Source organism: Delphinapterus leucas, chromosome 11 (assembly GCF_059928025.1).
Source record: "Delphinapterus leucas isolate spDelLeu-1000000601 "Yukka" chromosome 11, BTC_Dleu_Yukka2, whole genome shotgun sequence".
In the NCBI taxonomy this organism is placed as follows: Eukaryota; Metazoa; Chordata; class Mammalia; order Artiodactyla; family Monodontidae; genus Delphinapterus; species Delphinapterus leucas.
In genome coordinates, this window is record NC_143139.1 from 41302912 (window position 1) to 41324889 (window position 21978).

A 21978-nucleotide genomic window follows, 5' to 3' on the forward strand; every position below is an offset into this window, starting at 1 on the left:
CCTTTTTCTCCTCAAGAAGCATATCACAGTGCCAAGAAGAATGGCATCAAATGGATAACCTGAAATCTACTCTTCTCCATTTAATTCCTTCCAATAGTTACAAATTTATTTTCACCCAAACCCCAAACAAGGGCAGCACACTATGTGCTGAAACAACATGGGTGCCGACCTCTGTCACAGGCATTTCTACCAGGCGCCTGGAGGCCTTTCATCCCATTGAAAGGCAGCACCACACAACTGTGTCATTGATCTTCTGTCAGGAACCAGAGTTCCCACAGTATAGATATTCCGAGGTCAGTCAGCCTGTGCTTATTACTGAGCACTTACTGTATGCTCACCAAGAACTAACGGGACAGCAAATTCAGTCTCTACTTAGTGTGCATCCAGTGGGTTAATGTTTCTATGTAGAGAAACCTTTGATGGGCTGATGTTAAGGGTAAAGTGTGTGTCAGGAGTTGATTCACTGCCCCTACTTTCCTGACCTCACGCAGAGTGGTATTCTATTTGTAGACGCTTAGCTTGCACTATGAACTTTGATTTAACTTAACCAGATCTCTTCAGGGAATATTTTCTTTCAGTTTTAGAATACTGCATCTTCAATTTAGCAAAGTGGGGGAACCATAGAAACGTATATGGACCCCAAAAATTTCCAGCCCGTTTATCCATTTTGTTGTGTTTTCATCAAGTCATTCTGTTTATTGCTATACATTAACTCAGTGTGTTTCAAAACAGTGTCTGTAATCTAAGTATTTTTCACTATTTTTAATTCTGTCCTCAGACCATATCTCCAAAGTTTTCCTCAAACTTCTTCATATGTAAAGTTGGTAACGAAGTGGTTACAAGTATTAACTTACTATGAATTTTAAATCTGCTGCGTGTAAAGTCCTCTCCTCTAAAAATAGAATATTCAGTAATAGTCGTATGTTACATGCTTAGGCTAGAATGAGGGTATTGGTCTTGTCAAAACTGGAGTTCATGGGATTTTACTCTCTCCCTGCATGTTATGTTACTAAGGCCTTGGGAAGGATACAGAAAGCATTGGGAAACACAAGGTTTCTGCTCTGAAAGGCAGAAAAGCGGGAGCCAGGTAACACAGGGAAGAAGTCATTCTCGTACCCAATAAGCTCCAAACCTAAAACAATTACTACATTATTGACTATGATATTGAAAAAATCAAAAGGAAGGACCAAAGTCTCCAACAATAAGAAAATTCTTTGAGGATATATTTACCCAATAGAATATTATACAAGCAATAAAAGTGAGAATTAGGTGTTGCAACGTGAATGGAGTCACGATAAATGCAAAATACGTGATAAGTGAAATGAGTCGTGATAAGTCAAGATAAGTGTAAAGCTAAAATATTATGTAGTCTGTGGTTTACAACTCTGACAAAATATATATGCATTTGAAGAAAAAGAAAGAAAAGGAGTACATTAAAATAATAGTTGTATGCAAGGTGGTGAGACTGTGAACGTTTCTCCTGTATTTTTCACACTTTTAGCAATGTTCTGTTGCTTTTACCATTTAAAATAAGAAGGCTTGCAGTATATGTCGACGTTTGAGAAGGCACATAATGTCAAATCAGGAATAATACTGTATTTTTTAAATATAATTATAACATGAGTGATTTTTTTTTGGCCAACATCCCAAATGTGGCATACGCATTCAAATGACTGCTGACCCCTTAGGAGTCACCTGTGTGATATTTTCAATTGCTTAGAATAATTTTTTAACTGCACGTTTGGACAATATGAATTGGGTAGTTCTGGCAACAAAGATGTGAACATTTCCTCTTCATTCAAGAGGAAAATAAAGGCTTCCCTGGTGGCGCAGTGGTTGAGAGTCCGCCTCCCGATGCAGGGGACGCGGGTTCGTGCCCCGGTCCGGGAGGATCCCACGTGCCGCGGAGCGGCTGGGCCCGTGAGCCATGGCCGCTGAGCCTGCGCATCCGGAGCCTGTGCTCCACCACGGGAGAGGCCACAACAGTGAGAGGCCCGCATACAGCAAAAAAAAAAAAAAAAAAAGAGGAAAATAAGACTTTCCTGCATCATGTGGCGTGGTCAGGGGACATCCAGGTATTGTCGGCCTCAGATGCAGAATTTAGCCAAGGCTGGTGCTTGTGGCTTCTTGGACATGCCATATTCAAAGATAATGATAAAGGCATTTTCTTTTTATTATTTCTTTTTTCTTACCCCCTGACTTCCCCTCTTTAGGTTTTCACTGGAATTTTCACAGCGGAAATGTTCCTGAAGCTCATAGCCATGGATCCCTACTATTATTTCCAAGAAGGTTGGAACATTTTTGATGGATTTATTGTCTCCCTCAGTTTAATGGAACTGAGTCTAGCAGACGTGGAGGGGCTTTCGGTGCTGCGATCTTTCCGATTGGTATTCCATATTTCTCCAATTTCTTTATATATTTCCTATCTTGCAGCTACTAGAAAGAGTTTTGCATAAGATAATCTGATGATTTTTTAAAATCTTTAGCTATATTTCATTGGCTGTTTATTGGCTTAGCAACTAAAATATTGAAAACTTTTCTGCTAACTACCTAATATAGAAAGTAGTTGTTAAAATCAGTCAACAAACAGAAATCAACTTTATGAAGTTTCTCAGAAAATAATGGTTAATCTAAAAGACGAAGAAGAAGGATTCCCAAGGGCTATTCTGAGGTCAAATTTGGATTTGCTAGTGAGCCTCTTTCTTTATCTGAACATCTCCCTGAAGTGGCAAGAATTTCTTCTTTTTCAAAGATGGCTCTACTCTTTTCTTGTATCATGGTGACCCCTTCCAAAATATGAGAATAAAGTAATGTTTTTTAAAGTTATATTGAAATTAGTAGTTGAACATCCATCATTAGCTAAGAAAGATTTTTCAAATGTATTTGAAGAAGTTAGTGTTCAAATTACTAAAATGCCTTTGAAAGAATAGTTAACGATATCCTCGAAGTAGCCTCCCATATGCATAGGCATAAGTGATGTCCTGATTAAGGCCCTTGAGAAGCTGAGTTATCGTGGGCATATCCCACTCAGACAGAGCATCAGACAAAGCATCTCCTTATCGGGAAGATACCTAAGCACTTGCAACTGAAAAGATTTCAGGATATTCAGCATATCTAAGAAATAGAGTTGGATTAGAGTGAAACTGTTAATAAAACAGAAATCTCATTGAATCCAAGCCACAAAAATTTGTCAAGTTTCTGGAACCTCTGCTTACTGGTCTTTGGTTAGGATCCAGCCCACAGTAGACTTTTTGAGAATACTTCTTATTATCTAGAAGATAAGATGAAGAATTAAGAGATAGAAGCCTTGCCACTAATACTCTTGATAAATTAAAAGCCAGTCAGAATAGGGAAAAAATATGAGAGACCCAGAGTATGCACAGAGCCACATCTGGTAAATCTTGGAGCTGTCAGATACGATTCAAGTTTTCTTTTTGTTTTTTAGATTTATTGAGGTTTATTTTTATAATCAAAGGATAGTACAAATATTTACCATATACACCATTAACCTAAATACAGTAAGTTCAACCTTCTAAGAGTGCAATTGCTTGCTCAGAGATAGATCTGCAGATACTTTTGCCACGTAACGCCAGCTTGCCCTCCTCAAGGGTTACATCAAATTACAGTCCCACTAACAATGTACGAAGACTCAAGTTCTCAATAGGAAAAAAAAAGTCCTAATCAGTGCTGTTGCCATCTACCAGAATTCTTGTTACATCACGTGTTAGTTATTAACTTAAGACATATGATGACGATCTCTGTTCATGGGCTTCATGCATTATAATCCTCAGGCTAGTAGCCAAGACCTTGTAATCATTCATTACAGAATACAGAAATCGCGTGATTGACAGATACCAAAAGTTCTGTCCTCTGAATTAATATCAGGATAGTCCCTTTTCATAAGATATTTGACATATTGGAACTTCCCCTACTTGGAGGTTGTCGTTTTCCTCCAAGTTATTCCAAGCATGTCACGAAGTTTCATATCAGCGATTGATTATTTATTGGCAAGCAAAAAGAGAGGTATGTAGAATTTTTAAATGCTTGCTTTTTTGAAGAGACAGATGACTTATTTTCACCGTCCTTACCCAACTGACCTTTTGGTTCACTACAAATCACATTTTCCTTGATACGCCCCTTGAGAAGTCAGGGGAAAATCAGTGGGAAAAGGATTATTTCAGGTATGGATTTTTAAAAGGTAGATTGACCCAGAGACTAATTCAGGGGACTAGAGGCAGTATTCTTGGTTCTTAGTTTTAAATCTTTCACTTCCTGTGCAGTTAATCTGTTTTCCTTCATCTTTGCCTCAGTTTCTCTCATTTTCGTCTAAGATACTGTTAGAAAGTCCTGGGGATTTCCCAAGGGTGCTCAATAAATGTTAAGATGATCTTAGTAATTTCATATGTTTTTATTGTAGCCATGTGGTAAGAATAAATGAATTGAGTTTCACTTGGGTTTTGTTGGGGTTTTTTTTTTCCCATAGCTCCGAGTCTTCAAGCTGGCCAAATCCTGGCCCACCCTGAACATGCTGATCAAGATTATTGGAAATTCAGTGGGTGCCCTGGGCAACCTGACCCTGGTGCTGGCCATTATCGTTTTCATCTTTGCCGTGGTGGGAATGCAACTCTTTGGAAAGAGCTACAAAGAGTGTGTCTGCAAGATCAACCAGGACTGTGAACTCCCTCGCTGGCACATGCATGACTTTTTTCATTCTTTCCTCATCGTCTTTCGAGTGTTATGCGGGGAGTGGATCGAGACCATGTGGGACTGCATGGAGGTGGCCGGCCAGGCCATGTGCCTCATTGTCTTCATGATGGTCATGGTTATCGGCAACTTGGTGGTTAGTACTAACTTGTAGATCTTTTTGTTCTTCGCTCTGAACATCTTACCCTTGACCCAGAAGCCCAGTCTGCTTAGTGCTTCTACTACCTTCCATGTCTGTGTTGGTCTTTATTCTTTCTTGGCTGAAGAACCCTAAGGTACAAATGAAGGAAAGGAGACTGCTGTTTTCAGAGTCCTACTAGGTCATGAGCCCCATAATCTGTCAACCCTCTTTCATAGTTGTGGAAACAAAACTCAGCAAAGTTAAGACATTTTTCCAAAGTCACACAGCTGATAAAGAGTCAGGGCTTATATTAGATCCTTGACTTCAAAATCTATGCTCTTTCTGCTACAAAAAAAAAAGAATTTCCCGACCTTGACAATATTGATCTTTTGGGCTAGATCATTACTTGTTGTGGAACTTTCCTGCATGTTGTAGGGTGTTTACAGTATCCCGGCCTCTACTCTTTACTGTCCAATAGTGACTCCCGTCCCAAGTTGTAAAAACCAAACATGTCTTCAGACATTGCCAACTGTCCTCAGGGGTCAAAATTGCCCTCCATTGAGAAACATGGATCTAAACCATCCCAGGATTTTATCTAATTTGTATAAGTTGCAGATCAGTTTCTTGCTTTACTCTGATCTGTCTGCCTGCTGTCTTCTGCCTCTGTATATAGAACATTCCCCAACAGAGACTTCACACCTTGTTTCTCAAAGTGTCATCTGAGGACCAGCAACAATGAGATCGTTTGAGAGTGTCCTAGAGATGCAGAATCTCAGACCCCTCCCCAGAACTACTGAATTAGCACCTGCATTTTTAACAAGATCCCCAGGTGATTCATATGCATGCTAAAGTTTGAGAAGCACTCATCTTTCAGGTCAGGCCAAAGCCCACTTGCAACTGTAGAGCAGGGAGGGCTGGAAGAAGGCATACTCAGATGACCCCTTATAAGCGCATCCACAGTAGGTGTCTTCCTTTTTCTGCCACAGAGAAGCATATGCCAGTAGAGGGTGCCTACTCACCAACCTCTGAACTAGCCATGCTCCCCCTATTCTTTCACTGGACCTATAAAAATAGACACTGTAATGTTCCTTAATCACTTGCATTCTCCATGCCCAGCCAACTTCCCCTCAGTCCTGATTCCTCTGGTCTTTCCACTCCTTCAGTGAATACAACTGCTGCCTACTGGTCTGTAGTGGGATCAACATTACCAGCCCTGACCTCCTACCGTTTCTCTAGCCTCCTTTTCTCAGTTGTTTCAGGGGCATCTCCCCATGACTGGCTATAGATACCTGAGCACATGACAGAATCCACTATTATTTCTGCCTCTGATGACATCTTTCCCAGTTTCCCTTGGCTCAGTTCTTCTGCCCATGTAGTCTCTAGTAACCTATAACTCTTTCTGATTTTTCTCTCCACTCCTAGTAAATATCTGATGTCTTTCATATGTCTTTCTTCTTAGCATTTCTATACCTACATCTTCTAGTATTTCTGAGATCTGCCCCTTCCTTTCCATTTCTACAACCCATCTGTTATTTCTAAAAGTGTGAGGAAGACCACCTTCATCACAGTCACCTGAGTCTCACTCATTAAAAGAGGCGGAGTCCCAGGCCTTACATCATATCTACTGAATCAGAATCTTTCAGGCGAGGCCAAGGAAATGCTTGTTTTTAACAAGCATCCCACCCCAGGAGATTCTTCTGCATGCTAAGGTTTGAGGTTACTATAGCCTAATCCAGACCCTCATCAATTCATGCAAGCAACAGCCTCCTAATTCCTAGTCCCCCCTCACGCCCCCCACCCCCGACCCTTGTGCGTAGCTAGTAGGAACGACTTTCTCACATCTCTGTCATCACCTGTGACTCCTTTGCTCAAGGACCAGTAGTGAATCCAGTTAAATAAAATTCAGGTCTTTCAGCCTGGCCTTCAAAGCCTTCTGCAGCTGACCCGCATTTTACCGACCATATCCCTTTGTAATTCTGCAAATGGCCGCAGTGATCCTGATACATATAGTTCATACGTTGTTTCCGTTTCTCCCACTCTGCACATATGATCATCTCCACCGAAAAACTATGCCTTACTCTTCTTCAGAAGTGTGACAAAGTAAGGGCCAAGTGTAAATCAAGAAGTGAACATCTCTCCCACTTTTCAAAAGTAAGTCTTAATAAAAATCATTAATTTAATGCCCAATGTGGTGAAATAGGGGAAAAGACAACATAAATAAAGCTTGTTTCCGATGGCTTGACACTTCGATATGTGATAGAACACAAAAGTCACCATGACTGTCTTGCTAGAGCTACTTAATTTTGATAAATGTTAGGAAAACAAAGAAAATTAATTCTTAAAAGAGGGTGACATCAAATATATTTCAGTTCCACCTTCTAGATTTGTGGTATGAGAGTCTGGCTCTCCAAGCCTACTTTTTTTCTAACCTGGGTCCTCCAGGACATCTGCTGCTCATGAACACATGGCATCTATGCATTCTTTGATCCTCCCCAATAACCCATGCCCACCTTTTTGTTTTTATTTTTGGGGAATTTTCTCCCAAAATGGATACAGCCTTTGCTTTCTCGGATTATAAGAAAAGCAGTATGTTTTGAAGTACATATATATGTATATAACACTACAAAAGAACCAAGAAAAGGGGTACTAAACTCCTTGTATTACAACCAAAACCAAACAAAATGCCCACCCAGTGACATTTAAAACACTACGTGGGTCAAGTGAAACACAATAGAAACTCTTGAGTCTTTCACATAAGTCTGTGGGCTCCCAGTTTGCAACCCTAGTTTAGTGGATGCCTTTACCCAATACCATTCTACATTCACTCTCCTTTTTCCTCATGCTCGTGGTACAGGTGCTGAACCTGTTTCTGGCCTTGCTCCTGAGCTCCTTCAGTGCTGACAACCTGGCAGCCACAGATGATGATGGGGAAATGAACAACCTACAGATCTCAGTTATCCGGATCAAGAAGGGCGTGGCCTGGACCAAACTGAAAGTGCACGCCTTCATGCAGGCCCACTTCAGGCAGCGCGAGGCCGATGAGGTGAAACCTCTGGATGAGCTGTACGAAAAGAAGGCCAACTGCATCGCCAACCACACTGGCGCCGACATCCACCGGAACGGTGACTTCCAGAAGAATGGCAATGGCACGACCAGCGGCATTGGCAGCAGCGTGGAGAAGTACATCATTGATGAGGACCACATGTCCTTCATCAACAATCCCAACCTGACCGTGAGAGTGCCCATCGCGGTAGGCGAGTCTGATTTTGAGAACCTCAACACCGAGGACGTTAGCAGCGAGTCGGATCCTGAAGGCAGCAAAGATGTAAGGTCCTAGCCTAGAAACCAGTCTTGATCCTATGTGAGAACAAACGGCTCTGTCAGCCCCAAGGCGTCGGTTCAGCTATGGGTCTGGCAGAGAGATTCTGGAAGAGGCGACTCTCAACTTTGAGAACCAACCCTACCCACCCCCCATTGTTATTCTAGATGAGCTAGATTCCTGTGATGTTCCCAGATCTGTCTCCATTGCTTCTGGATCGTCTGGATCCAGAGGCTGGAGAAAACCGTCAAGTACTTCCCTGCCATTAATCTGTCTGAGCTGTATTACTGAGACCAATCTGTAGCCCACCTTCTGCTTAGGGTAGATCACTGTCGTCTGTGAGTGGGCTTTAATGTTGTGCCCCATCCTGACAGAAGTTTTGAGGGCGCTGTGGTAGTCGTTTGCCTGTGAGGAACTGGATGATCATGGGTTTGTAACAAGAATTGTATCCGGTACATCATCTGTACCAAGGTAGCGCAGTCAGTGTAGAGCGGACGTGTTGCTGCAGTGTTGCTTCTCTCCCTTTTCCTTGTGTATCTAGAAACTGGATGACACTAGCTCCTCTGAAGGCAGCACCATTGACATCAAACCAGAAGTAGAAGAAGTCCCTGTGGAACAGCCTGAGGAATACTTGGATCCAGATGCCTGTTTCACAGAAGGTGAAAGGGGGCCAGGAGAGGGGATGGCGTGTGGCACTTGCACTGCTCACAGACACATCCCTGCCAGGGTCAGTGGTTGGCTGGGGAGGGGCGCTCTATGGCTGTCTTCACCCCGCCTCATCATTTTGAGGGAGGTTGATACTGTTTCCCCTATTTGAGTCTTAGCTATCACGAGTTTTTACTCTCAGGCTTTTCTTTGTCCTTTTTTCTTGACGTCAGCCCCAAACTTCCATTAGAAAGGCCTCTCCTGTCATGGCCGTGCCTGCCTCCTGACCACCCTTTTCTCCTGCCTCTCACTGCTTCTTTATAGGCCATCTTCCCAGCGCCAGAGGGCCTTGCCCTGGTAGCCTGGCAGCATGGCCTCAGCCCTGCCATCCTCTCCACTTCTGAGTCAGACCTTCTGATTCAGCCACTGAACTCCTGGCTGTGTGGTGGGGCAGCACCTGGTGGGGCCTGGGAGAAGGAGGAGAGGGCACATCTGGGCGGGGCACATCCCACAGTCTGACCTGCCTCTCCCGCTGGTGCCAGGTTGTGTCCAGAGATTCACGTGCTGCCAGGTCAACATTGAGGAGGGGCTGGGCAAGTCCTGGTGGATCCTGCGGAAAACCTGCTTCCTCATTGTGGAGCACAATTGGTTTGAGACCTTCATCATCTTCATGATTCTGCTCAGCAGTGGCGCCCTGGTGAGGTCTGGGGGAAAGAACCATGGGGGATTGGCCGGGGAAGGGGTAGAGCAGGAAGGACTGGGTGGGCCCAAGCCCAGTTTCTCTGAGAACACGGCTTGACTGTAGACCCAAGAATAATGATCTGCTGAAGTGCTTCGAGCTGGTGTTATAAGCCTTCGGGATTAGGATTCAAACTTGTCCAAATCTTCATCTTTAGACTCAGCACGATCCCTCTGAAGCCTAGGAGCCCCTTTTCATCAGGCAGAGAATACAGATTACCAAGTATCTTCACTGCTTAGTTTGCGCCATTCAAAACAACTTCCTAAGATGAGCTTCCCTTTCTCGCCTGATACCCTGAATCACTAGTTCTTGACTTTTCAGTTGCCCAAGGTAGGAGGGAGGTGGTACCCCTCCACCCCCTCTCCCGTCATACGCTGCTGGACTTGGAGAACCCACGGCCTTAGCAGATACTAAGAGTCAGATCTCTGATACAAAGGTCATATTCACGTGGTTGTACCTGCTTCTCATTAGTCAGCGAGGCGCACAGGGCACTGAACACACAGGTTCCTCCCCTACTAGGACTAATTATCTTGGCGTTTACTTTCATTTTTTAGCAGGATTATTAACTGAGGAGATCTGCACAGGGTCTGCTGTGAGGGAGCTGCTTCCTAGTCGAGTAGATTCGAAGACAGCAGGGACTAGAGACACAACACATTTTCCTTCTTTTAATTAAGGGAAAAGTAAAGAATGCTGGATTTTGAAATGCTTTTAAAGAAGGTGGGCACATTCATGTAGGTGCGGAATTAGAGCCTAATCTGGAAGCAAAAAATAACAAGAGAGAAGCCCCAGATTTAGTGTTAAAGATCCCCCAGTGACTTGAGAAGTTTCTCTGACTTGTGAGGTAGGAGAATAGGAGAAGCCGAGACAGGAAGTGACGTGTGGTGAAGAAGAGCCCGAGCGTGAAGATGACGGTGAACAGTGGGGAGTTGTGGGGGGTGGTGAGCAATGCAGGAAAGCGTCAGGACTAGGGCAGGAGGCAAAAAAAAGCCTCCATCCCTAGTGAAGGGGAGCCAGACCATCCTGCCTGCCCCCGGGCCGTGTATTGCACCAACAGGCATCCTGAGGCCTGTGGAGGCCCCAAGATGACGGCGCAGGCCCTGCCCTTGAGAAAGGATCAGACTCAGGCCAGGGATTGAGGAAGGTCTTTTATTACTGTTGTCATCATTACTCTTCAAATCTAGTAAATGAAAACCCAGAATAAGAGAGGACATGCCTCACCCTTTGATTCTTCTCTTCCCCCGTCTCTACGCAAAAGAGTGGAAGCAGCAGTGAAACAATAGTATTGAACCTTCTTCACTGCTACCTGTGACAGTCTTTATTTATCAAAGGTGAATAAAACGGGGGAGACCGGGCTCAGGACATGAAGACCCTGTGCAGTAGTAGCATGAGACTCAAGTCAAGTGAAGCCACGGCTAAAATGTCCAAGAAAAGACTAGAATGTGGTTGTGAGGAGGTCTCAGAGGGGGATCAGAGCCCCCAGTGACAGGATGAACAGTCTCAGACAGCTCACACATGTTGGGTTCTAGGATGGATCTCTACAGGGGGAGCTAAGGGGAAACGTGACAGGGAAGCTATAGCTTTTCCACTGAGTGGAGGGGATTGATTTGTACCAGACCCTGAGGACTGTGGACCCATGATTTCTGTCCCCACTGCCCAGCAGTGAACCTGGATGTCCGTGTGCCTCCATTTTGGAAGGAGAGTCTGCGGGCAGCCTGCCTCTGCCCTTCCTTCTGGGACTGTTCAGAGCAGGCTCCTCCACCGCAGGGCACAGGACCTTTTGTCCACCTCCAGGTTTTTTTTTCCCCATGCTTCAGGGATTCCCTCCCCCCAGCACAGAGCTTCTGCAGTCCACCCTCCTGCATGCACGAGTGCTCAGACCTTCACATGACAGAGGCTCATCCCCTCATTTGGGAGTTCCAGAGAAAGAAAGGAGTGTTGAGATTCTCTTCACCTGGTGTCTTCCAGTCCTGTAACTCTCCACCTGTGTCTGTGGTGTCAGGGGCTGAAGGGAGAAAAATTTTTGTCCTATAAATTATATAAAGTGTTAACAAGGATGTGGGGAAATTGGACCCCTCATCTACTGCTGGTGGGAATGTAGACTGGTCCGGCCTCTTTGGAAAGCATTTTGGCAATTCCTCAAAAAAATTAAACTTGAGTTACCAATGACCCAGCCATTCCACTCCTAGGTATATACCCAAGGGGAATAAAAACATGTCCACATGAAAACTTGTACACAGATGTTCATAGCAGCATTATTCACAATAGCCAAAAAGTAAAAACAACACATATGTCCATCAACTGATGAAGGATAATCAAAATGTTGGTAGAGCCATAACTAGAACATTATTCATCGATAAAAAGAAAAATGAAATGCTGAGGGGTGCTGCCATATGGATGAACTTTGAAAACATTATTTTAAGTTAAAGAAGCCAGTCGCCAAGGACCGCATATTATATGATTCCATTTATACGAAATGTCCAGAAGGATTAGACCTGTGGAGATAGAAGATAGATGAGTGGTTGCCAGGACTAGAGGGAGATTGGGAGACTAGAGGGTGACAGCTAGAGGTGTGGGGTTTCTTTGGGGGGTAATGAAAATATTCTCAAATTGTGGTGATGGATGTATGACTCTGAATTGTATTAATAGCTATTGCATTGTACACTTTAAATAGCTGAATTGTGAGGTATGTGAATTACATCTCAAGAACGCTTTTTTAAAGAGGAAAGCCACGTGTAGCAGAGGAGAGAGAGAGAGAGACAGGGAGCTGATGACGGGCCGCCGCAGGTGGGAGGGCTGCAGAGGGGGGCGGTACCTCTGTGTTGCTCGTTCCCCTTTAGGCACTATAGGTAGCTGCTACCTCTCTTCCAGGCCTTCGAGGACATCTACATTGAGCAGAGGAAGACCATTCGTACCATCCTGGAGTACGCTGACAAAGTCTTCACCTATATCTTCATCCTGGAGATGTTGCTCAAGTGGATAGCCTATGGCTTCGTCAAGTTCTTCACCAATGCCTGGTGCTGGCTGGACTTCCTCATCGTGGCTGTACGTGTCCTGCTTTCTACTTCCCACCCATGCCAACAGGAAAGCAAAAACAGGGACTGTCCTTCCTCTAACGGCTGGAGTTGCCTGGGGCCCAGGGTGTAGGACAAGATGTAGATAGAGCACTACAGCTCCCTTTGGAGCACTCAGATCGTAACTTTGGAAAGGGACTCTGAAGTCCTGCATTTGCTCCAGGGACTAACTCAGCAGCTCTTTACTCTGGTGGTTTGGCCTAGAAGTTTCAGAGGTTAGGACTGGGCAGAATCATTGGTGTCAGAGCCTTGTTATTAGGCTGGGAACAGGAGGATTGTGTCCCCAAGCCAGTGTGATGTCCTCCTCCTGCCGCCAGGAGAGGGCTCAGAGGACGAGGTGGGTGCTGCTGGGACGGAGGTGGTGGTGGGATCTAAGTAGACTCTCCTGCCGACCGTCCCCGGGGACACTCCCATCCACCTCAAGTCTTCATACTAGACTCATCTGAACAAGTCAGACTGTCAGGGCGAGGAGGAGTCCCCCCGAAACAAAGCCCCCCCTCTTCCCACACGTCGCATTTCCACAGAGGTGATCAAACTCTTAAGAAATCCTTTTTCCTCCAGGTTTTGAGACCATCTCCACAGCTCAGCGGCCTTCGCCTGCCATGTTATTTTTCAGGGTGGAAGCTGCATCACCTGACACTATTTCTCACCCCACCATGACTTGTTCCTTATTGGGTTTTCTAACCATGATGAGTGTTTCTTATTCTGTCTAATCACTGAAGCTTTTTTTCTTTCAGCCAAATCAGCATTTGAATGGGAGTGAATGGGAATTGCAGGAGCAGGGCCCATGGAAACTTCACTTCCTTCTGAGGGCTGAGAAGTGCCAAGAAAGGGGAGTGCTTGGCGGCTGGGTTGATACATTTAGAATATGGGTTTCATTGGCTATACGGTGAACTACGCGTAGGGTGCGTCCGGGATCTGGCATAGGGCAGCAGGGAGGTAACAGGCACCTGGCACTCTGCTCTGTTAATGCACTCCTTTCCCAACACAGCATGTGCAGCTTCCGTGGTTCAGTGCCTCCTTCCGAGAGCTGCCACTGTGCTCCTATCTACATTCCCCATTTCAAAACGCAAGCCTTTGGGAAGATCCCTAAATGAAGTGAGGGGGTCGCTGTCTGCCATCCGAGTGAACCGGAGAGGTATCGCCCCAGAGTTGCCAGCAAGAGAGCCTCCTAGCCAGAGGTTTCAGCAACCCTGGATGGAAGGGACTCTACCTCTCACAGGTGGAAAGCTCGAGTTCTAGGAGCTAAGGAATGGGCTTGGGATAAGGCCCAGAGTACTAAAGTGACACTGGGCCAGCTTGCTTTCTACAGAACAGGGGAAGTGCTCTGGAGTCTTCATTTCACTGGAACTCCTCAGGACCACTTAGAATCAGGTGGGACACCCGTGGGAATCCTAGAAGCCCCTCATCTTCTGGACCTTCCAAGGACTCGGATAGGTACGTCCACTGCCACACTTCCAACAGCCCTAGGAAAGCTGTGATTCAGAAACAGCTCTTCCCTACCATGACCTGCCTCCTGTTCACCCTAACCTCTACTACTCTATCCCTCTTCTCTCTGGGGTGGGCAACCCCAGAATTTGTGAGTATCGATCAAGTATCCCACATTCCTCTGGTACCCAAATAAGCTGCTAAAAGCATTAACGATTCTGCACGTCACCATTTCTTTATTTAGCAAATATTTTTAGTACTTTTTATACTAGGTGGCAGGGAAACAAAAAACATGAGAAAGGCATGTAGCCAACTGACAATAATCCTTAAATCCCCCTGGCTTTGGGGAGTTGCTGGATTCTTACATTGCCGTGAGACCTGACACTGGCTCCTGAGAATACCTCTGGACCAGTGACTAGTAGACAGACATAAATGAAATGCCATTCTCCGCGTGGAATTGTCCCAGAAGCCATAGGGAGTCACGGGAGAGGCAGGCATAGTCCCGGCCGCTGGGAAGCTCACACTGGCTTGCAGGGCCACTCTGACCTGATTCCAGGCTGTGGAAATCCAGCGTCCCAGGAACAGGGCTTTCCCAGGACCTTCCTTCTGTTTTCTCTGGGACAGAGCAGTGCATCTGTTCTTCATGTCTCATGTCTACGGAGCATCCGCAACACAAAGCCTCCTGCCAGGTATTGTGGGGGGATACAGAGAGCAGAAGACAAGGTCACTTCTCTCAAAGGACTGAAAAGATGCGACACGTACACAAATAACCAGTGTGAAGCAGAGTATGCTGGGGGCGGGGGGAGCCCCGATCCATGCCGTGGCTGCACTGTTGGCCACTTTTGAATTGTGGGCGGAGAATAAGGCTTAGGCTGACACCTGGACATGTGGAACTGTCAGTTTTTGCTGTCCTTTTGGACAAAGTGTCTAGTGCCTTTGGCATTTTAGAACATCCAGCAGGTGTAAATTTTAGGTCCTCATTTTGGAGCATCTCTGAGACTCTCTTCCTCCCATTTCATCCACCGGTGACTTGATATCTGAATCTGTTATTCATCACCATGTTTGTTTCCCTAATGGATTTTCATTCTTCCTTGTTGCCCTTTATAGCTGCTCAGAGCACTTTTTAGGATCATGGGGATGATCTAGACAACTTCCAAGGTTAACTCGCTGTGTTTATAAGCCAGGTGAATTCCCAAACAGAGACAACATTTTCTTTTGCCCAGGTCCTTGGCTGCACTGGAGATCTTGTCCTGGAAAAGAATTTTGTCATCTTTTCCCAGGGAAATTTACCACATCAGATCCGGAGATTAGCCAGCATATCGGTTCCAGGGATGGGAACTTGGCGGAGACCATTCACCTCATCCTGAATTCAGACTACTGAAACCATTCTCCATTTGAAAATGTTCACATCATTTTGAAAAAGCCACCCAGTGTCTCTCCCTTTTTTTCAATGCCTGAAGCCACAGATACCCTGGATTTTGACTTCCCCTCAACTCCTTTTTTTTTTTTTTCAGGTTTGATTCTTTCCTTAATTCTAAACAATGTTCTGATTATGTCCAGTGAGAGTTTAACATGGAGACTCAGCAGATTATAAAATTGCCCCTAACTGTTGAGGAATAACCCAGATAGGATGCTTGCTGATCCTGTCTTGGGTGATCTTGGCCAGATTGATGAGTTGAGCGGCAGACTCTCTCTCAGCACCATTTAGAGCCAGCCTCTGAATTGGCATCTGTACCTCCTCCACCCTTCCCCCCACTTTAGGTAGGCCTATTTATTATCAAATTACGCACCGCCCCCCGCCCCGAGAAGAACTTGGGTTGTCTTGTCTTGTATGAAACTTAGTTTTTTGCAGTCTTTACCTGGCATAGTTTCACAGGATGAAGTTGACTCAGGTATTTTGAACTCATGTGTTTGGTTGAGGTAACTTACCTTCAGATGTACCTATAGATTCTTGGGGGTTAAGAGTTGGCTGCGCTTGACAATAGTAGGCAAAAGACACCTCCATGGAGAGTCTTCCTGTTAATGGTGGATGGAGGGGAAATGGTTGGTTGGTACTACTGTGTTCTAGATAAGGATTTGGAGGCCCTGTTTTGAACAGAAATTGACCTCTGAGCCACCTACCCTTCAAAGAGCATGAGTGGCCTAATAGGGCAGCATTTAATTCCAGATTTGCTTCGGATACAGCTCAGGACTCTAGAGGAGAGACCTGCACTAATGGGTTACGAGGACAGGCATAGTCGAAGGTTCACAACCCTTTGAAAAACTGAAACCTTTGAGCCTGCTCATCCATGACCCTCACTAGGGTCATTGACCTGCTACTTCTACCCCTGCTGCTTAATTATAAATATCTTCATTTAAAGCAACTTTTTTTTTTTTTTTTTTTTACAGTTCAGAGATACAGAATCAAAGAAGTAAATCCCTCAGCTAGAGAGAAAAAGCAACAAATGAAACTAAGTTATGGATTGTTGCCTTAAAATGCCAGTTTAGGCCAAGCCGATCTGTAATCACCACTTCCCAGTAGAGGGAATTTAAGAATTGTTGATGGAAACATCTTAACCGATCCCAGAATTTGTGGTGCAATATAAAGGAAAGACTGCTCTAAGAAAGCCAGGAGCCCAAACATTCTAACTAAAGGTATCTCAGGTCTGGTGCCCCCTGAAGAGCTACATCTCTCTCCGGTTAGGCCCAGGCAGCCCTGGGTATAGTTAAGGGTCGGCGTGGTTCTGAGACCTCTGGCAGAATGAGGTGAGTTTGCCAGTGGAAGAGCAGGAAAGAATTTGACCGTGACTCTAGGCCCGGAGACCAGACTGCTTCTCCCCAGCATGGCAACATATTCAACTCCAAATTGTTCAGATACCGTAATCCTCTACTGAGATTTTGTCATCCAACCTTCCAGTGAGGGAGGTGACTTATGCATGGGAGAAAGAGCTCTGGCCTGGGAATCAGGCATCTGAGCCCTTAATCCTGGCTCCAGAACTGCCAGTGTGACACCGGGCAAATTCTTGTGTATGGGTCTCAATTTTCCTCATCTATAAATAAAGCATTATTCCAAGAACCCTTCCAGCTGTTATTCTGATGATGAAAGTAATAGAAGATTGTCCTGGAAAGGACAGACCTGAGGCCAGTTCTTTTGGGGCTGTTCTGGAGAGAAAGAATGGGGATTATAAGGGAAAATACGGATTCAGTTGTCCAGACCCACCCAAGCTCTCGTGGCCATGAAGGAGTCATGGTTATAGTTAAAAGATGGAAGGATTGTTGCGGTTAAAAGTGAGAGAATCACTTAAGTGAGTTCCCATGGAGCCAAACCTCCATCAAGAAGTTTCTTCTTTTGGTCCTTTTCTTATTGGGAACTGCAAAGTCAGCTGTGGTACTTATTGAATACGTTTCCTTGTTGATATAGTAACGCATCCAATTCTCAAATGGTTTCTTGTCAACCAGGAGTAAGAGAGCTTGTCCCTGTTGGAAATCCATGGTGAATGAGCTGAGGAGGGGGCAGCCTGTGTGGAGTGTGTGTATTTATCTGTATTCTTTTCCATAGGTACCATTAAGTTTGTCTGGCTTAATTTAATGGGAACTTCGGGGACCTGCAGAGACTATAAAGGGCGAGGGTAAGGTTTTTGTCATCTGTTCAGGCTCCTCTCCTTCCAATGGAACTTCCTCATTCTCCCTCTCCCTTCAGCCTCTTCCCTTTGCCAACTTGTATGTCTGTTCTACTGCCCTCTCTCCGCGTTCTCTTCCCTTTGTGTTTTTTCTTCTGCCTCTCAACCACCTTTCCTTCCAGGTCGTTTGAGTCCAAGTTGAAGTAGGCAGCTGGTGTTACCCACTTCCTCTTCCTGGGGGGGGCGGGGCCCAATCTGTATACTCAGTGCTAGGGGCTTTATTCTAACACTCTGGAACCTCTGTTTTCTTTTTCTTTTGTTTCCTTTTTTTGTTTTTGTTTTTCTCTTCTGTTTCCGTGTAGGTCTCTTTAGTCAGCCTTATAGCTAATGCCCTGGGCTACTCGGAACTAGGTGCCATAAAGTCCCTTAGGACCCTAAGAGCTTTGAGACCCTTAAGAGCCTTATCACGATTTGAAGGGATGAGGGTAAGATGCTAAGAGCAGCCGATCCTTCTGCATGCCAGTGGAAACTGTCTAAGCATGCTAGAACGGGCCACGTGGTGGAAAGGCCATTCACACACGAGCTCTGGGGGCAGCTGCTGATTTGATCCTCCACCCTTTCTCCCCCGCACCTGCCCCAAGGGCAGTCGCGTTTAGCTGCCTCATCACATTAATACTGGCCCCGCCCCCAACGACATGCCATCGCAGAACATGTTAACATTGGCTATTCTCATCTGGCCTGGCTTATCTGTAGCACTTTGGGGCGGCTTTCTGGGCTGTTGATTTAATAGGGAGAATCACCAGGTGCAAAGAAGGGGAATTGTCACCCACAGACCCACTGAAAAGCAGAGGCCGCAGGCAGGGAGAGTGCAGTGTAGGGGCGTCAGCCAGGTGAGGACTGCGGCCTTGGAGTCACTGAGAAAGCGGCCGAGAAGGGGCTTGAAGACGGGATGGCAGGCCTGGAACTGGGGACGGAGCAGAATTTGGCATGGCCCTGGGAAAAGAAATGCTTTTCTTTCTGTTCTGATTCCTCTTATTGCACCTTGTTGTTCTCAGCCCAGTCCCGTAAGGACTGGCAGCCTCTGTCTGATAGCAAAGCTTTCCTCCTCACCCCCTACCCCTCTGCCCACGCCGTATGGTCCCCTGTCCTAACACTGTCAAAATAACAACCAGGTACGATGCTAGGTGACTATCAGCTAGTTCTCCTGAAATTTCTCAACACCTGCTATTCCTGCTTTGGCGATAGCTCCACCCAAATCCAAACAGTGCAAGGTGCTGTCACCCTGCCAACTATAGAAATAAGGCTCCCTCTTTTGGTGCCTTTTTGCTGTCTCTCTTGGTTTAAAAAAATTGTGTGTGTGTGCACATGTGCGTGCGCGAGCATGCGCACACCCACACAGACACACAGACATGCAAGTCCGTAAAATCAAATGGACCACTGGCTTTTGGTGGTAATGGTTGTCCTATGGTAATCAGAGAGGTCTGTTATACTTAACGAGACCAAGAAAACTCATTTTAATTCAGATGTTGAATACATGCAGGAGAGCAAACCAGAGGATACGTTTTTAAACGTGCAGATATCAGAATGTAGGAATAAAAATTAAACTGTTGTGGTAGTTCACGTGAAGCAAGACTGCTCAGAGAAACGAGGTACCAGGACAGTGCTGCTTCATTCAGTCCTCATCTGTGGGTTCCTGGCCACTGTTTCGTGAAGCCACCCACATGTGTACAGGAAGACGAAAATTCCACTGGGACTTGGGAATTTTATTATTTTAGTTTATCCAGACAAATGCTTTCTGCAAGAAGTGTGCATTTCTCCTGTAGCACAGCCACAGTTTGGTTTGCTAACTATAAGCTTTGTGCAGCCCACCTGACACCGTCTGCAGGAAGGTCAGTTCCACAGCAGCATAAATTTATTTTAATTTAAGAAACAAAACTTGCGATTCTAAATCTTTCTCCCACAGGTAAGAGAGGTTTCAGAATGTGTGCAATCAGGTCATTGTTATGCTCGAGCTAAATGTAAGGGGAAAGTATATTGCAGAGGGCTCAGTGTTTTAGGGGGCCATGGTGTCACTGAAAACAGGATTTAAATGCTCTTCCCTCCTCTTCCACCTTCCCACTTTTTTTTTCTTTTGTCCGTACGCGGGCCTCTCACTACCGCGGCCTCTCCCGTTGCGGAGCACAGGCTCCGGACGCGCAGGCTCAGCGGCCATGGCTCACGGGCCCAGCTGCTCCGCGGCATGTGGGATCCTCCCGGACCGGGGCACGAACCCGTGTTCCCTGCATCGGCAGGCGGACTCTCAACCACTGCACCACCAGGGAAGCCCACCTTCCCACTTTTTTCAGAAAGGGTTAGTTAAAATTTTTAAATAAGTCCTGCTAGTTTTGTTATAAAGTTGATAATCCGTTTTGGTGACTGAAAACTGAAGATAATAATTGCAAGATTGTACCTAAACTAAGCAGCCTGTGATCCTCCACATGCCCCAGGAGGGGTCCTGGAACTCCTAAAAGGAGACTGGTGATACCCAAAGAAAGCCCAGAAAAAGATGCCCAACTGACACTGCTACTGACTTTCTCCATCTGGGTGCCCATTACTGCCAGTCCCAACCTGTGGCAGAGGCGGTCCTCCCTGACCAGCTGCCACCAGTTGGCTCACGAGGAAATTACGTGAATTGTCTGAACACAGGAGTGCTTCTGGTGGCCACACCTCTTCCCTTTAGCTCCTCCTTCTTTCCTCACCTTTCCGGTACTCGCAGTTTCCATTCCCTCAACACTTTTACTTGTCAACTTTCAAGTAGTTGAGGAGCCCAGAGGTCTGGAATGGGTGACCAGAAGAGCAGACACTTTTATTTGAAAAGCATTAGTAAAGGTTTTCTCAAATGAGATAATAAGGGCAGGAACAAGTTTGAACCCAAAGCCGGGCTTTCAAACAGTAAACATTCAGTAAGGAAAACTATGGTAAAGGATGTCACCTCCTTTGGTTGGCTCCAGTCAGCGACAGCACGGCCACTTCTGGTTGGGCCGGAGGTGAAAACTCAGGACCCATTCCTTTCCTGCAGTTCCCCAGCCCTTCTGTGCAAGAAGGGAGGAGTGAATTTGCCCCAATAATGAACAGAATTAGGGACCTACGTTTTACTTGAACGTTACTCTTCTGCAGGGCTGTGTTTTTCATTTCTTGGTTTGGGTCCTTGTGTGTGCCAACACTTGCATAATCTAAGAGATTATCCCCTTAGAAAATTTTAAACAAGACATCTTTACAAACTGAATACCATCAATGCAGATGGGCTCAACTGTCACTGTGCTGCTCCGGTGAGAGGTTCAGACCTTCGCTTGAGAGGGAACATAAGGCCCTAGCCTGTCCTGGGACACTGGCTTCAGTCTCTTCCTCAAACCAAAGACCAGAACACTGAAACACTCATGCTGTCGGCAAAGGAATGCTGAACGTAGTTCTTTGCTTTTCTCTCCTCCATAGTAATCTTCATTTAAGGATTTTGCTGTGCTGTTAAATTTTTGAGGGTACAGAATAGTAATGCTGTGAAACATGCATGCATTTTTGTTGATTGTCAGTATGTAGTCGTCCATTAAAGCCATGTTCCCTCTGCCAGATATTAAAAGCTATTTGACAGATTTTATATTATTTAATGAGCAATAACGTTCTAGGCGTTATAGAGAAGACAAAAATGCTGAAAGAATTAGTACCCATTGGAATTTTTTCATCAAATGAGATTTCTCTCAACTGCTAAATATAAACTTCCATTGCAAAAAGTAACTTTATAGGTTGCTAGCTTTGAGTAATATTTCTATACCTAACTTTTAACAATAATGAATTTCATCATAATTAAAGGTGACACGGAATAACTTGAGTTATTAGGGAGCAGAAGGGGAGATCTACTTTATTATGTAACTATCCATGGAAACTTAAATTATCATTTATATATATGTCTATAGTGTAAGAGTTCAAAATAAGAAAGCATGGTTTCTTGCTCTTTGGTTGCTGAGAATATTAGCTAATGTTCACAACAAGGAAGAATTATTAGTAAAGTTCATCAGCTCTTTACTGTTTTATTCATGAAATGAAGCTAAGAAGTTTTTCTTTTGGTTATAATGAAAGTACATTTCATTATAAGTGGAAGTACATTTACATCTCACAAGTACATTGGATTTTATAGGATTTTTATGTCATATATATCAGAGAACGAGGCCCAGTAAATACTTCTGTGTACTGATTCCTTTGAGCATATCTATGAGTTTAAAAGTGCAAAGAGATTTCTTAGTCAGTTGGCTAATTATTCTTCCCTGCTGGAAATATTACCCCGTATTTAACTGTAACACACAGACACTATGTAGGACAGG

The 21978-nt window shown here is 45.0% G+C and overlaps 1 protein-coding gene across 3 annotated transcripts in view; it reads left to right on the forward strand.

Moving 5' to 3' along the window:
* Nucleotides 1-21978, forward strand: part of SCN8A (sodium voltage-gated channel alpha subunit 8) — a 115549-nt gene that overhangs the window by 75077 nt on the left and 18494 nt on the right. For all 3 annotated transcript variants that reach the window (XM_022572127.3, XM_030763083.2, XM_022572126.3), the window contains exons 14-20: nt 2214-2387; nt 4484-4840; nt 7680-8150; nt 8686-8803; nt 9332-9486; nt 12397-12570; nt 17989-18111. In XM_022572127.3, coding sequence (XP_022427835.1) covers nt 2214-2387; nt 4484-4840; nt 7680-8150; nt 8686-8803; nt 9332-9486; nt 12397-12570; nt 17989-18111 — 1572 coding nt within the window. The remainder of the gene's footprint in view (nt 1-2213; nt 2388-4483; nt 4841-7679; nt 8151-8685; nt 8804-9331; nt 9487-12396; nt 12571-17988; nt 18112-21978) is intronic.